We start from the raw sequence: 16063 nt of genomic DNA, 5'->3' as shown, positions 1-16063 counted from the left end.
TCACCACTTAGAGGTTTATTTTGGACTGTTTCTTTTACTAAGTGGTGAGATGTTATACTTTGATTAAAAATCTGTTTAATTTATTGCCACTTCTGTTATCTGCTCTCAAATATTCTTCATTTAGAGTGACACATACTCACTTGACGTTATCTCCTTCAATTCAAGTTGAAAAAAGTCAATTTCAAAGTGAGGAAGTCATTTTTGAGAGTGAGGTAAGTCACGTGTGACCAATAACTTAATCACCCGAATGAACAAAAACACACTCCCGAATGAAAAAAAAAACATACTCCCGAATGAACAAAAACATACTCCCGAATGAACAAAAACATACTCCCGAATGAACAAAAACACACTCCCGAATGAACAAAAACATACACCCGAATGAACAAAAACACACTCTCTACTAAGAGTGAATAATGACGCCACACACGCAATTCAGTTGAAATTGCATGGACGAAAGAACAAACATAGCCGGCAGATTGCCGGAACAGCTGCGTGAAGAATAGACCTGCATGCCATATAATAGAGATCGAAGCAGAGACAGATCTAAATTGAGAAAAAAATCGACAGCGCTAAAAAAACTAGGCTAAAAAACATTCAGCGATATATCAATAAAGCTTGTTAAAATTCATTCCACAGAAGCCTCCTATTAGGGACCTTTACTGCACATATGAGTTCCTTTGACCTTAAACAAATTCAAATTAAACCTAAGTTTTAAAGTGCAAAAGTCATTTTATTGAGTGAGGTAAGTCACGTATGATCAAAATCTAATCACGCAAATAACCTAAAAACTTTCGCTAAAGCGATTGAGAAATGACGTCACGCGCGCAAATGCCGTTAGTGAGAGGAAGAAGTCATTCAGAAAATTTGATTTTTTCAGCTTTGCTGTGTGAACAAATGTAAAACGAAAAAAGAGCGTCAGACGACGAAATAAAAAAAACTAAGAGCACCGCAATATAGCTACGCTCAGCTTACAGCTTCGCAGCTATAAAAACCACATTTGAAGCGATTGTGACGTCACGAACGCAATTCAGTTGAAATTGCATGAACGAATGAACAAAGAGCAGATTGTGATGTCATAAGGTCGTAACAAAAATCTTGACGACGAAATAAAAAAACATAACAGGACAAGTCCTGGTGTGCAATTCAAAGAATTTTCATTGACTAAACAAAAAAACTAGGCCTAGAACAGACTATCAGTGAATTGGGAAAACCATTTCTAAAAACCGGATCAAAAGCAAAAAAAAACAGAAAATCAATGTCAAAATGCCGCATGTGAACAAAAAAACCACTGGCGAGGAATGGAAATTTGGTTCAAACAAAAAAAAACTAGGCGTAGAATGAACTATGAATGGATTGGGAAAACCATTTAGAAAAAAATGCGATCCAAAAAATTGAAAAAACAGTAAAAATCAAAGTGAAATTGCCGCATGTGAACAAAAAAACCACTAGCGAAAAGGCGAATTTTTGTTCAAACACCATTTTCTGACTCTACTTTAAAATTAGAGCGAAAAAAATTTATCGCCGCAAGACCACTCGCTTTTTCGCTCCACTTCCTGTTTCGGCGTGACCAAAATCACTACTCCAACTTGACTTCAAAAATAATGAAAATGTGTGAACAGATCTTTAAAAAAAGACAGCGCCCCAATACAATTGAAATTCTTTGAATTGTAAAAAAAAAACCAAGAGAAGGCCAATAATAGCCCCAGCTATCGCTATGCGTCTATTAATCCCATTGGAGAAAAGTTTGCCCTAGCATTATTTATCGCGAACCAGGAAGATGCTGCAAAAATAGTTACCATTTTTTAGCTGAAGTTTACACCAAAGCAGCAGAGGAGACACTATTTGAGTTTTCAGAGGAACCAAAATTGCCTGAGTGACCTTCAATTACGAAGGGATCTTTATTTGCACCTAATTATTCAAAAAATGTTAATAACAGGTTGTTGCTATGATACCTTCATGAACCAGTTAATTCTCATTTTCCATGTGTCAGAAACCATAAAGAAACGGAAGAAGCAGATTCTTCAGCACTATATTTAAAGAAATTTTCAAAGAACGGCATATTTGTAGCCATTAGAGTTTGTTTCAGAAAGGCAGCAGTGCCGTACGCGAACAAAAAACAAATTCAATGAGCCCTTCGGAAACAACGACACTAAAACATTAACAAGAGGCTCGATAATGTGCATTCGCACATAAAGTTACGACCCCACTCATCCGCATTTTTGGCATAAATGTCTACCAAATGAGGAACAGATAGAAAACCCCCAAAAATTCAAGTATTTTTTGAAAAATGTGTATGAACAAACAAATCGCCTCCAACGCAAATAACTCAGTGGAGTAAAAATGCCGCATTATATTGATGAGATCTGCCATTATTAAGAAGGCAAGTCAAGACGAACCACAAAATCAAACAACGAAAACAACATTAATTACATCCAAAACTTCATGTCCATTTTTTAAAAAACTTATTAACAAGGTAAAAATAACGTCAGATAAAACTGAAACTAAACAAAATAACTTGTACTTCACTAGAAAAGATATGGGCCACTCCATAATAAGGCTCGTTAACAATTAGAGCGAAGAACAAAAAACAGCAAAGTTAAGAAAATTGTCTTATATTTTTAAACATAACCGACTAACGTCGGGCGAATTGCTCTCAAACGACCGGCGAGCGGTTGGCTTGGTCAGTAGCTAGCCACGGGGGGGGGGGGGGGGGGCACCGGGGGCTGATGGGGGCAAAAGCGCGGTGGGGGGGGGGGTGGAGCCAATAGTGGGGGTGGGGGGTCAACAAGGGGGGGTGTCAACCTCTAAGAACCGCCCCTCACACCAAAAGTATAAGTATAAGTCTCCAAGACAGTTTGAGCTGAAACAGACCTGAAAGGCTCTAAGAGCACATAATGCCCGCTGGGCGCTACCTGTTTATCCCGTTTTTGAGGACGAAAAGTCAAAAGCGTCAGACGAAAAATTGGTCAAGCGAAAAAACGCATAAAAAAAGACCGACAGGACTAAAATAATTGCTACAAACTTCGTTTGAGAGCAATTAAAAACAATTAATTTCAAATTTAAAAAAACCATTTGATTGCAATTGAAAACATCTAAGAAGTTTATGATTACATACGCCTCTATAGGAGGGCATTAGGACTTTTCATATTTAGTTTTGTATGCGGTTACAAAAAGAACAACAAATAGAGACAACAAACCAAAATTCGAATAAAACTTAGGAGAAAACGCTGTCGAAGTCGCAAAGCCATATTTTGCCCCTCAAAATATGTTCAATTGAGCCTTCATCGAATGCCAGTAATGTGGTATGAGGTCTCTCATTAATGAGAATACGTAATAAGTAGACAAAAAAGAAAGGACAAAATAAAATTAAGTAAATATTTTGTATTTTTTGGAAAACAATTATTTTCAAAGTTATAGAAGCCATTAGCTACAAAATGAAAGAATTAAATAGGTTCCTTTATCCGTCCAACGGAAGCGCGTGAGACCTGAAATTATTCAGAATATGTCTTACGTCTACAAAAAGAACGTCAAATTCAGAAAAACCTGTGTCGAAGCCAGTAAATTCATAAAGAATTCTTTAAAAACATTACATTTTATACCCATGCACCTACCCTCAACGATAAAAATTTCATATGTAACCTGTAACTAACGCGACTAGATAACAAATAGACAAAAAAGAACAAAATTCGAAGTTAAAAAGTTGTTATTTTTGAAAACAATTGTTTTCAAAGTAATGAAAGAATAGGTTGAATTCAGAATATAGGCTATTTTATTCCTCCATAAAAGCCAATGAGACTTTTAGATGAGCCAATGAATTTTTAAAAGTCAACACGACCATAATCTTTTGAGAAAAGCAACTAGATACATTAATTTGGAACTGCGCAGGAAGACAGTTGGACCTATCAACAGTGAGCTTTGATTTGAATTGTTCTCTCTTTAATTAACATAAAAAGATACTTTTTTTAAAAAAAGACACTGATTACAATCCGCCTTATTTTTGGATTCTAACAGTCCATGATTGGACCAGAACCAGACTTGCTATTGCTGTTCGTCCATTAAGAGGACTCAATTGCTTCGAATGTTGTAGATCTACATAAGTTGTTAGTTAAAAGATCAAAAATAAATGCTGCGTTTTTGATAATCATAGAGTAAAGTTAGCAAAACGGCAAAGTTTTAATACCAGACTACTCTCAAAGGAAGTGGAAGTAAGACTAGCTCCCTTTGTAGTTTACAAAGATTTTGTTAGTTGTTTTTGGGTGTGTACTTCCGACAAATTTATCAAAAAGAACTTAAAAAGCTTATTTCGGGCAATTTTCGATAAAAAAAAGCTGAATTTCGAAATATTTAGCCAAAATTTTAGTCAAAAAATTAAATCAGAATAGTCAATAATACTTTTTGTTTTTAACAATAAAATCAACAGTACTATTGTTAACAATTTTTACATATCTTAGCAAAATTGACAAAATTTCAGGCAAAAACTCCGGAAAATGTGAACAAAAATAACGCAAATCGGTCTAATATTTACAAAAACAAACCATGATAACTCGCTCTAGAAAACGAAATTCATTTTTTGAAGTCTTTTAATTCCATATTCTACGCTGAACGGGCTCTTTAATGATACCTCTCACAGCTCTCTACGAAGAATATATCGATCGGTCAAAATTGTCTGAGCAAAAAAACCTATTTGAGTATATAGTCCCCCCCCTCAAGAGGGGTCGGAACAAAACAACTCTTACAGTTTTTCTCACTCACAAGAACAAATTATATACAACTGGAAATCAAACATTTCTATTGATGAATTTAACTTGGGGGCAAAGTCACAAATGTGACAAACAATTGAAGCATAACTTAAAAGGGCACATAAAATTCTGAATAGCTATGTACCGAAGTTGTTATCAATATGCAAAAAAAATCTGAATATGAGATGATTGATACACATTTATATGGACCACCAAAAATCTATCAATTAGTTTGCTGCAAGACAAAATACAAAGAACAACAATAGCTGGGATCATTAAAAACTCAATTTCTGATGAAAAAGATATGTGAAAAGTTGCTTTCCGAACAAAAGGTGTCAAAATTATTGAAGCGAGAAACAATTGACGCATCAACTGATTCATGTTTTTCTGAATAAAAAATAAAGGAGTGCAACAACATGGTGAAGTAACACTAAAATGGAAAACAACAAATCCGTGGAAAATGCAAAAATATACTTTGGAACAAAATTATCAAATATCAAAAGCTTTCCCTCGCTTCAAAGCAGTTAAGACATGTGATTACTGATATTCAGGCGACAAAAAGAAAAAAATTACTAAGGGCCAACTAAAATCAAAAAATACTAGAGAAACAAAATGAGTCAAGGTCAATGTGTAGGATACTTAGTAACTGATTAGAGCAATAGCAATTAGGAATCAGAAAATTGTTTAATCTTTTAGAGTCGTGAACTAATTAGTAATTTATATGAAAAAAGTGAAAACGTGAAATTTGCTTTCGCCCCTATTTCCGGAAAAGCTTTGGACGCCCTAAAGCTTCTTCTCTTGATCCGGCATCAGCATAATCACGCTTAGCATTTGACTTATATTTGAACTCAACAGTAACGCCAACAAGTGAGTAGATGATTAAAAAAGACGAAAAAACAAAAAAAAACCCACAGGGGTGCGAGCCACAGACCACCATGTCGGCAGTCTGATATCTTAACCACTCCACTATAATGACTGCCTTTCGCTCACAACCGCTTTTAAAAACGAACTTTATTTCAGAACGAGAGCAGCTTATATCACTCAAAAATGAAGAACTAAAGTGTGAAAAAGTCACTCAAATAGTAGCCCAAAAACAGTCAAGCAAAACTGCATAACACTTTTACAAAAATTGCTGAGCATTTAATTAGGAAAGATCTGAAATGCGTTTATTCTTCTTCTTGTTTCTCACAATCTCACGAAATTTGAAAAAGTAGCGGAAAAATGGTTCAATACTGAATTGACCCAAAATGGGTAAGCTAAATTGAACCAAAATTAGGGTCAAAATTTTTTCCAAAAAGGCAAAATTCTTATTTGTAAAGAAATTCTAGACATAGAGAGCTTTTATTTGATAATACAAATGTTACTCAAGGATGCCCTTAAGTCAATAAGTGAACAAAAATAGTGGGGCTGGCATAAATTTCTCCCATTTTCTTTCAAACAATGTGGGAACAATAAATTCAACTTAAATACTGAGGACATATTTTCTATATGATCACGTTTACTTTCATTACTTCTGTTGATTCCAGTTTATTCATAGAATCAATTCTGTTTTGTAACACTTCCTCACGGGCACGTACTTTTTTAGCGTATAGTAATGAACTATATAAAGCCACATGAAAGACAATTGTATGTCCGGATCTTTTCCGTTTATGTCCCCAAACCTTATCATTCTATAACGATATGACACGTGCTCCGTAACTGGGGAGTACATAACGTACGGGTATGCGGGCGTACAAACGGAAAAGATCCGAACGTCCTAACTGCTTTCAATATCACAATTAGACTTAAGCTTTTGAATGGAAAATTTTTAAATTTAAGAGTTCAAATCCCATCATACCTCTGTTGCTCTCTGCGTGTGGACTAGTTTTATCTTTGCCTCTCACAGCTTCACGTGCTTTTCTCAGCTTATTTCTGGATGATCGAGGCGCCCGCTCAATAAAGTCAAAAGACTCTTCTAGTCCGACTTTAACATGCGAAGTAGGACTGTTGTTGGGGTATCGAACCTTGTCGATAAATCTATCAATGCCATCTTCAACTCTGCGCTTTTGCTCGCCAGAATTTATGACGATTGTTCCCGTCGTAGCTGCATCTACAATTGGGGAGTCGGAAAAAGTTGTGCCCGCTGGTTTCCGATCAACTGATTCGACTGCTCGCACAGCGGGATTCAAACCATCGAAGGGATCATCCTCCCCAAAATTTTCAGCCTCCAAATTGCGAGATCCCGTAGATTCCCCAGACGTCTCGAGGTTGGGAGTATCTACTAAATTGTCGGAGCTGATTGATTTCAAATCTTCCCGTGGGGTTTGGAGATAGAACTGAGGTAAATTGACCTGGGACTTGGTGTCTTTGCCAAGCCCGCTTCTGAACTCTGTTTCAGCACGTGATAACTTGGCCAAATTCGTACTCCATTTTATACATAAGTTATAAACGCTGGACTTCATCATAACAATCGCATCGTAGCGACCCCAATCGGTTTCCAAGTTATCACATAAAAAGTCCAGATCAGTTTTGGTATTCAGTACATCCCGTTTAATTACAACCTCAAAGGTGATACAAGACTGTTTGAAATTTTCAGCAATTTTAGCTTTAGATCCTTTTGCAGTACTTTGTGCGTACTCCAGCTGCTTCTCCGCTTTCTTCATCAGCTGGTCACAAAATGTCAAACGCGATTCAACTTCAGCTGAAAGAGCATCAAGTTTTCCCATCAGAACTTTCTGTTCATCATTGAAGCGTTTCGAAGAGTACGTAAATGATCCCACAAGTGAAAATTTTTCAGGGAACGCAGCCTCGTAAACATTCACTTTGAAAACCCGGAAAGCCGCTACTCGCTTTTTGTACATGAAATATTGATGGTGATCTCTAAACAGGGAATGCGTGCAAACCGAGTTACAGTCGTGAGATCCTGGTCCCGAATCACCCGAAGAGTCATTAGAATGAAAGACCTCAACTTTGAATGCCGACAGACAATTTTCCAGGAATTTTCCAAAAGAGTAGTTCCAAGTATTTTCCGACATCTTGGATATTTGACTCATCTTTTTACAATGTGGACAGAAATTCCACATTAGAATTGTATCAGGTGGGGGCTGGTGCGGGGTTCTGATCTCGTTATGAATGGATACTTGAAGGCAATAGTTTGAGCTATAAAACCTTCGTTTATGATTTTCAGGCGGCAATTCGCATTGATTGTTGACGCATACTTTGTTAGCAAAGCACAAGTTGTTGAGGAAGCTTCCTAGAGTCATATCACCGTTGAGGTAGAATGGGAGATCTCTGTAAATTAGGTAACAACACAAACGGTTAGGATCGTTCGTTTGATTAGTCGATGTTATCAAGATCAATACATTGATTTTCTGATGGTATCTATAGTCTAAGCAGTCCGGTTTCTGTTTTCTTGATTGATAATGCAATCTACGCTTGTTCAACTTTTCATCAAACGCCCTTCTCTTCGTAAGCATTCGTTGATTATGTCTTGACTCAATGTTTTTGATGTTATCATAAACAACGTTGCACCCTCGCAAACGAAAATCCGCTAACAGGTTCATGAATTCTGGACCATCCAGACTTTTGCTGGTGACGTAGCTCAAAAAGGGGTGAGGGGCTAGCTCCACAAAGTTATCAGGATGGAAAATTGCAGTTTCATCGAAAGGAAGCATTTCCACGTCAAATTCGGGTTCGACATCGTCTAGGTTTTCCACGCAGCCATCGTACTTGAAGAAAGCAGGAAGCGAAGTTTCGCCAGGGAAAAATCCGCTCCAGTATTTCATCATAGTAGCTTTTCAATAGAGTTGACAAACTAACATTTATATACATTTTTCAACACAGAAAGCTCCGCTATAAAAAAATCTAGTCATGAATTCGTCAAAATAACTGTTGACCATAATTGCCGAATTTCATGATTATGCAAGCCAAAATAAGCAATAAAATTGATGTTCACCCATGACGAAGAAAACCAAAATTTTTGAGTTAAGACAATCTCACCTTTCGGACATTTAAATACAATCTCTATTAAGCTTAATGTTAACTATTTAGTTTGCCAACAACCACCTTGACCAGAGTCGGATCCTCGATCTGCAGAGTTTGGAAAAAGATACCTTCTCAATGGAGAATTGTATCCCATGTTACTTTCCAAGAAGGGACAACTGACGAGGACATGAGGCGACATTGAGAGGACAGTTGACCTGAATATATGTCTGCTTGTGAAGAAGCGACTGGCCTCATTGGGTTCAAAGGGTGACTCAACACAAGCAGTGCTCAGAGGGGAAGCATGGCTGAAATAAAAAAGCTGCATTATTATGAGCACAATTCTATCAATCAACGCTATTTGCTAGGTATGACCTTCTGAAAGTATTTTTTCCTAAGAAAACAACGGGATAACAGAACTGGTAAATGAAATCCAAAAAATTCTCATATACTTGTCAAAAGCATTAGAGTAAAACTTAGTGAATCCGTTTATTGTTTTTCAGGTGAAAAGTCCGAGAAAATTACACTTTCGGCTATGAAATATTTCGTGGGTCTTGGCCAATCCAGAAGTCAAATTTGTTAGGGTAAGAGCCCTGGACAAGTCTTTCACGGTGTATTAATGTCAAGATCGCAAAAATCAGGGCCTTTTCTAATTGCACCCATCAGAACCCATTTACCCCAAGAATTTTTGCCCATATGACCCAAGACAACTCCTAAACTCCTTCCATATCGTCTCAGGCATCTTCATTTCGGGAAATAAAGAAATTTTCCCGAAGATATGTGAAAAAAGCTAAAATTGGGTATGTAAACGAATTACAGTTTCTGTTCTCCATTTTTGTAGAAAACCCGTTTCGAAGGCGGCAAAATTGAAAACAAAGCGCATTAAAAATTAGCCTCAGGTTCATACCAGTTCCCGACTTAACGCTTTGATTCCACTATCATACCAGTTCCCGACTTAATACTTTGTATCAACTCATTTTCAAAGCCAGAAAATGCAACAGAAAAAAAAATGTTACCAAGCTAATTAATGTACTCAAAAAAACACTACATTAGCTTAATTTACAGTAAATACTTTTACGGGAACTCAAGGATGAATTCTGAAATCTCTAGAAAAACAAAATGCGTCCCAACTAATTGATATTTTTCACTAGAAAACAGCATTCAAAACACGATTGAAGCAAAAGGTTTTTTAAATTTGTTCATTAACTGAACCATAACCAAAAGGCTTGCATAATTAGAAAGACACTAATATAAAGGCTTTGTTTGCATCAAGTTCTTTTAAAATCTAACAGAACATCAGAATCAGGTAAACAAAACAGATTATTTATAACCAAAAACTATATAACAACCAAAAAATGATCATTTGAAGAAAGTTTTCGTGCTTTTTCAAGGTCCAATATAAATTTGGAGAACAATGCTAAATATAAAGCCAAACGAATACAGCGTTTAAGTCATTCAAATGAGTACTTGCTTGAACAAAGCCGTTTGAAAACCATTATTGCTTTGAGTTGCAAACAAAAAGAGCACAGCCGAGAGATCAATATGAAAACAAAAACATAACCGATCAACGAACGGGCGAACTACTCTCAAACGACTGACGAGCGGTTGATTCGTCAGTAGCCAGCCACGGTTTAGTGAGGCTAGGTTCAGCTTAATTGAAAGGGCGTAAGGTAAGCGCAGCGGGGGGGGGGTCCAACAGTGGGGAGGGGTTTAGCTGCACGGGGCCCTTACAGTCTGAATGATGTGCCGCGGTGGGGATTGGGGGAGGTGAAGTGAGAGGGGGCCTGATGTGGGGGGGGGGGGGGGTGGGGGGGTTGTCAACCTCTATGAACCACCCCTCACAACATAAGTATAAGTATCATCTTCGGAGACTACTCAGCTGAAAGGCTCTAAGAGCACTTAATCCCCGCTGGGCGCTACCTGTTTATCCCATTTTTGAGAAAAAAATGATACCAATCTATTTAATGTACTAAAAAAAACACTACAACATTAGCTTAATTTACAGTTAATACTTTTACGGGAACTCAAGGATCAATTCTGAAATCTCTAGAAAAACAAAATTTGTCCCAACTAATTGATATTTTTCACTAACAGCATTCAAATTAGCATTCAAACAATCAAGCGAGAAATCGCATAAAAAGGAAACAGGATGAATATAATTGCTACAACTTCGTCTGAGAGCAATTAACAATGATTTCCTAAAAAGTGCTCGTTAAGTCAAATATGATACATTTCTACTACACGCTAGAAATATTTTCCATGATGAGATTCGACTCTGAAACTTCTAGTTTTCTAGAACATGGAGCATGATAATAATCTTCCGAAAATTTAAATTTTACAAAAAAATTCCTAAAACTCCAGTCACTAAAGTATTTACAACCATTCCACTCTAGAAACTACGCAGCAGCTTACTATCAAACCTTGAGGAGTTCCCTGGGCACATGGTGCCGGAAAAGATCAAACAAATTCAAAAAAATTCAAAGAACTTGAAAAAATTTCAAATATCTTAAAAAATTGCTTAAATTTGTAATATTAAAATCGTGAAAACATTCCGTTACATCTAGCAACTATGCAGTAACCTATTGTTGCCAACCCCTGGGCGGTTCCTTGGCTCTTGAGGCTGGAGAAACCTAAAAAAACTAATTTCTTTAAAAAATTACTTAATTTTGAGAAAATAAATTGAAAACTAATCCATGGCCATTAAAAAATCCCCAATCTCTTATTATCAAACGCTAAAGGTTTTCTAAACTCCGAGGCTGAAAAAAACATGAATAATGACAAAAAATTTTAAAAATATTGAAAAAATTAAGAATTTTGTCAAATAATGCTAAAATCTCGAAAAACATTACATCTAGAAACTATACAGTAACCTATTATCCAGCCCCATAGGAGGTTCCTTGACACCTACGGCTGAAAAACTCAAAAAAGGACAACTAAAATTCAAAAAGCTTGAAAAAAATAGTGAAAATTGTATAAATTTGAGTTTTTGTTCGGATTGCCAAAACATATAGCTCTTAAAATGGCTATAACAAGTACTTATGTCTCACAAAAGACCTTTATCAAATTTAACCAGCCTCAATTTTAGACTGGTCAAACAAAAAAATTCTGGGCTCAACATTTTGGGCTCAAAAACTCCTAAAAATGACCTTTTAACCTTAAACGACGGCCTTCCCAGAAGCTTCACTACACTAAGCACTCTAATGGTTACTAAACGCGGCTAAGGGCCTCTAATGAAACTTGATGCCCGCTGGGCGCTACCTGTTTATCCCGTTTTTAAGGACAAAAAGTCAAATGGGTCAGACGAAAAATCTGTCAAGCGAAAAATCGCATAAAAAAGACCAACAGGACTAATATAATCGCTAAAAACTTCGTTTGAGAGCAATTAACTACAAATTTCGTTTGAGAGCAATTAATCATACTTCTTAGAAATTACAAGCATTTTGAAACAATAACTGTCACTTGATAGGTTCTTTTTTATTCTCTTGCCCTGAATAATACGAACTATCTACAACTCAAAATGAACGGTCACTTCCTTTTTTATTCGAGATTACTTTAGGTGGCCTGCTTTGCCACTTGAAAAGTGTCTTTCTCTTTTCTGGCACAATCTTGTTTCGGCACAAAATATGAAGACAGCAATCATGTGTAAAAAATCGAGAAAACCAATCAAATTTTCTCATGTAAAATTACACGAGATGATGCTTTCACGGCAAATTGTGTGATATGATGTTATTATTCATCACACGAGAAAAAAATGATATTTCCCCACGAGAAAGTTTTATATTAATAATAATAATGAATAATAATGAAGCACCTTTTACTGCTTCCAACCATCAAGCTCTTCTGTTTGACAGAAATAGGACCACCAACAGACGAGTGAAGGTCACCACTGCCTGCAGTTACAGCCTGCTGGTGTTGCTGTTGGTCGAATACCTTCTGCACGGCCTCCGATCTCTTGTGTAACAGACTCATGTGGCTTGAAGGCACCACCTTGCTCAGAAACTGAGAAGTGAAATCCATAATTTTGGCAGTGAATGGGAGGTGTTTGAAGAAAAAGCGATGCTGTGCATTCGAGTCCAAAAAGTAGGATCGTTCTGAAAAGAAAAACAAACCTGACTCAGTAAAAAAAAAACAATTAGAATTAGAGTACCTGCTGAAATTTTTGCTGTCATTATCTTTTCAAAACTGGTGGTCCTCAAACAATTGCTTGAAACTGAACATGACCTCGCTGTCGAGTATTACAAATGTATATATAGAAGTGTTGTGTGGCAAGAATTTCAAACAAACACCACAGATCCAGGCATATATTCGAGAATGATTGCACAGCGGAAGCGTGCTGGGCCCATAACCCTGAGGTCGGTAGATCGCAACTACTTCCTGCTATAAACCTTTTTACTACTGTGATTCATGCATATTCAATAACCTGTGTTTTCTGATCTGATGCAATCTGCAGATATGTTGCGTCAGATCATCTCAAGTGAATAAATATATTATATCGCACTAGCAGCTGAATTTAATGTACAGTGGCCTGATAATTTTGCGTTGTCAATTAATGGCAACCACAATCCTACATCTCTCAGGACGGTATGAGCAGGATGGCGCAGAGGAAGCGTGCTGGGCCCATAACCCAGAGGTCGGTAGATCGAAACTACCTCCTGCTACGTTTTGCACCCAGTAGTACGAGTAATTCCTTGACGAATGTTTTCAAGACAGCAGTCTGATCGTTATAGGCGAACATAAAGCTGCACCAAATTAATCAAAGAGACCAATAGTTTGGGCTTCAAGCTCCCGTAACAACTGATGTTTAAATATCAAAAATTCTCATTCTTCGAAGTACTATCAATTCGAACTAAAAATGGCTATTGTGAAAACTAGATTACTGTTATGATTACAGTATCCTAGCTTACTGTTTTAAAAAGTCACCAACCAAATCAGACGTAGAATCGCATTTCAAAAGATCAACAGCAATAACATAACTGCTACAAGAAATATTTGAGAGCAATAATTTCAGTCAATGTCCGAAAAATCAAGTGCACAAACTGGGTTTTTTCGGGCTTTTTTACGACCAATGTTTTAAGATTTGAGTTTCAAGCGTGTATGGAAACGAGTGACACCAGACTAATTTAGTTCAAAATGGATATATGTGCTCTCACTTTTCACAAAGCATGTTTTCGGGGCTTACAATTTTTCCACGCCAAAAGTCCCTACTTTCCACAATATAAGTATTTTATTTCCATGTCTCCCTTTCGCACGGTTACAATATCAAATTACCGATATGAAAGAAAGCCTAATCGGTGATTAACTTCAGAAACTTCCCTCTCGATACTATTAGTGGAATGAAAAGTCAATAAGCGGTTTTAGAATTACCTATAGCACTGTTCACAAGAATAATTATGTCTCTGAATTAGATTGCTACAGAACATTGTGTGAGGGAAATATAAACATAACTGACTAGCTTCGGAAGAATTGCTCTCGAACTAGTGGGGGCTCTAATCAATTGCAGCCTGCTTCAGTCCCGGGGGGAGCCCGAATGGGATTATGAAATTTACTAGGGGGGCTTCGAAAAACATCATTAGAGGTTAATCTAAACCACTATTAAGACTGTAAATGAAAAACGGCACCAGTTTTGACTCACTTATCATTTGACTTGTAGTATTAAATTACCGCCAATTGAGTTCAGCTGCATGAAATTTTGAATGAGAGAGAACTTTAGATCACGAACGAAAGGCGGTGTAAATTAATTCAGGGGCTGTTGCGTAGACAAATTTCGTTTCTGAGCGCAAAAACATCCCATCACAGTGAGATTCAAACCCGCGACGTCCGCAGTCCTCGACAAGCAATAACCAGTCGGCTACCAGTCCATTGTGATTTCCTATTCTACAATCGCTTTTACTTAAGCGACAAATTTCACATCAGACAGAGTATTTGAAACAACTAAAGAATAAAGATAGACAGATTGACAACGAGTCCTTTAAAAGACCACTACAATTTTTTGGTTAGATTCGGACTGTCATTTTTATGAGACACATACGCGCTATACGGAGAAAGCCCTAGAACTTTTCAAAATCAATATTCCAAATCAAAAACTCTAATACACAAGAAATAGGGCATATACGTTGGGAACTACTTAGATGCATACTTAGATGCACACTATTGATCTTTAACAAATGTTCAAAAATTTAAATTTCCATAAGTGAGTTCGGAAGTCATATTTTGGAGTGAGGTAAGTCACGCAATTGATCTAAAAGCAGAACAAATGACGTCCTGCACTCGAATTTTAACTGCAAAGCAGTAGAGGTCATTAAAATTAAAGAGTCAATGGTCGCAAGAATCATCGTTGGAGACGGTGAATTAAAAAAAACATAGCAGGACAACTGACGTACAATTCAAAGAATTTTATTTGACTAAACAAAAAACTAGCACGGAAGGGACTATGAGTGAATTGAGACAACCATTTAGAAAAAAATCCAATCAAAAATCGACAAAACAGTAAAAATCAAAGTAAAATTGCCGCATGTGAACAAAAAACCACTAGAGAGAAAGCGAATTTCTGTTCAAACACTGTTTTCTCACTCTACTTTAAAATTAGAGCAAACCAATTTTAAGCCGCAAAACCATTCGCTTTATAGCTCCACTTCCTGCTTCAGCGTGACCATAAATTACTACTCCAATTTGACCTCAAAAATCATGAAAATGTGTGAACAGGTCTTAAGACAGCGCCCGAATAAAATTCAAATTCTTTGAATTGTAAAAAATAACGATGTCCCCAATAATAGCCGCTATCCCTCGCGGCTATTAATCACTAAAATGAAGATACGCTTGAAAAAGTCACTTGCGAGGTCAAAGAATGCTTTAGAACAAAAGCGCAAAAAGGGTGAAGCAAAAATTTCGAATTAAAAAAGGTAAAAATAATCGCCTCTATATTTTTTTTGGAAAAACAGACTTACGGTTCAAAATTGAAAAGGCAATCTTTTTCACTACCAGAGGCTTTACTCTTTTACTCAAGAAAAATTCTGTTATTTAATTAACTTAATAAAAATGTCGTATAGTCAAACTCACGATGCTTTTTAGGTGCTTGCTCCGGGAGCAACTATAAGTGGGTCACTTGGTTCCATGTGCTGTCTTCTCTGTGATAAAAAGAAAAAGAAATTACGTTATTTTCAACAACAAAATCTCCGACTGAACCACTTTTTGCTCTTACAGCATTTCTTGTCTTCACAAAGAATCAAACGAAATAAAATTGCTAAAAACCCTTCAACAATACTCGTCTTGGTGTTGTTACAAAAAGCAGCACCCCAACACAATTCAATTTGAATACAATTGGAACGCAATAAAAGCCTGCTGAATAAATGGATCGGATATGA

General features: G+C 36.7%; 1 protein-coding gene across 2 annotated transcripts in view; it reads right to left on the bottom strand.

Moving 5' to 3' along the window:
* LOC142342956 (1-phosphatidylinositol 3-phosphate 5-kinase-like) overlaps nt 1–16063 on the bottom strand; it is a 57846-nt gene that overhangs the window by 30719 nt on the left and 11064 nt on the right. Inside the window, exons 6-8 of one of the 2 annotated variants that reach the window (XM_075394634.1) lie at nt 12514–12793; nt 8784–9010; nt 6580–8514 (exon numbers count right to left, since the gene is read on the bottom strand). In XM_075394634.1, coding sequence (XP_075250749.1) covers nt 6580–8514; nt 8784–9010; nt 12514–12793 — 2442 coding nt within the window. The remainder of the gene's footprint in view (nt 1–6579; nt 8515–8783; nt 9011–12513; nt 12794–16063) is intronic. The other variant, XM_075394635.1, reaches the window with a different exon arrangement.

Source organism: Convolutriloba macropyga, chromosome 7, assembly GCF_964194025.1.
Source record: "Convolutriloba macropyga chromosome 7, txConMacr16.3, whole genome shotgun sequence".
NCBI classification, from domain to species: Eukaryota; Metazoa; Xenacoelomorpha; order Acoela; family Convolutidae; genus Convolutriloba; species Convolutriloba macropyga.
Note: the sequence above shows the minus strand (reverse complement) of the source record. Positions and strands in the feature narration are given on the sequence as shown.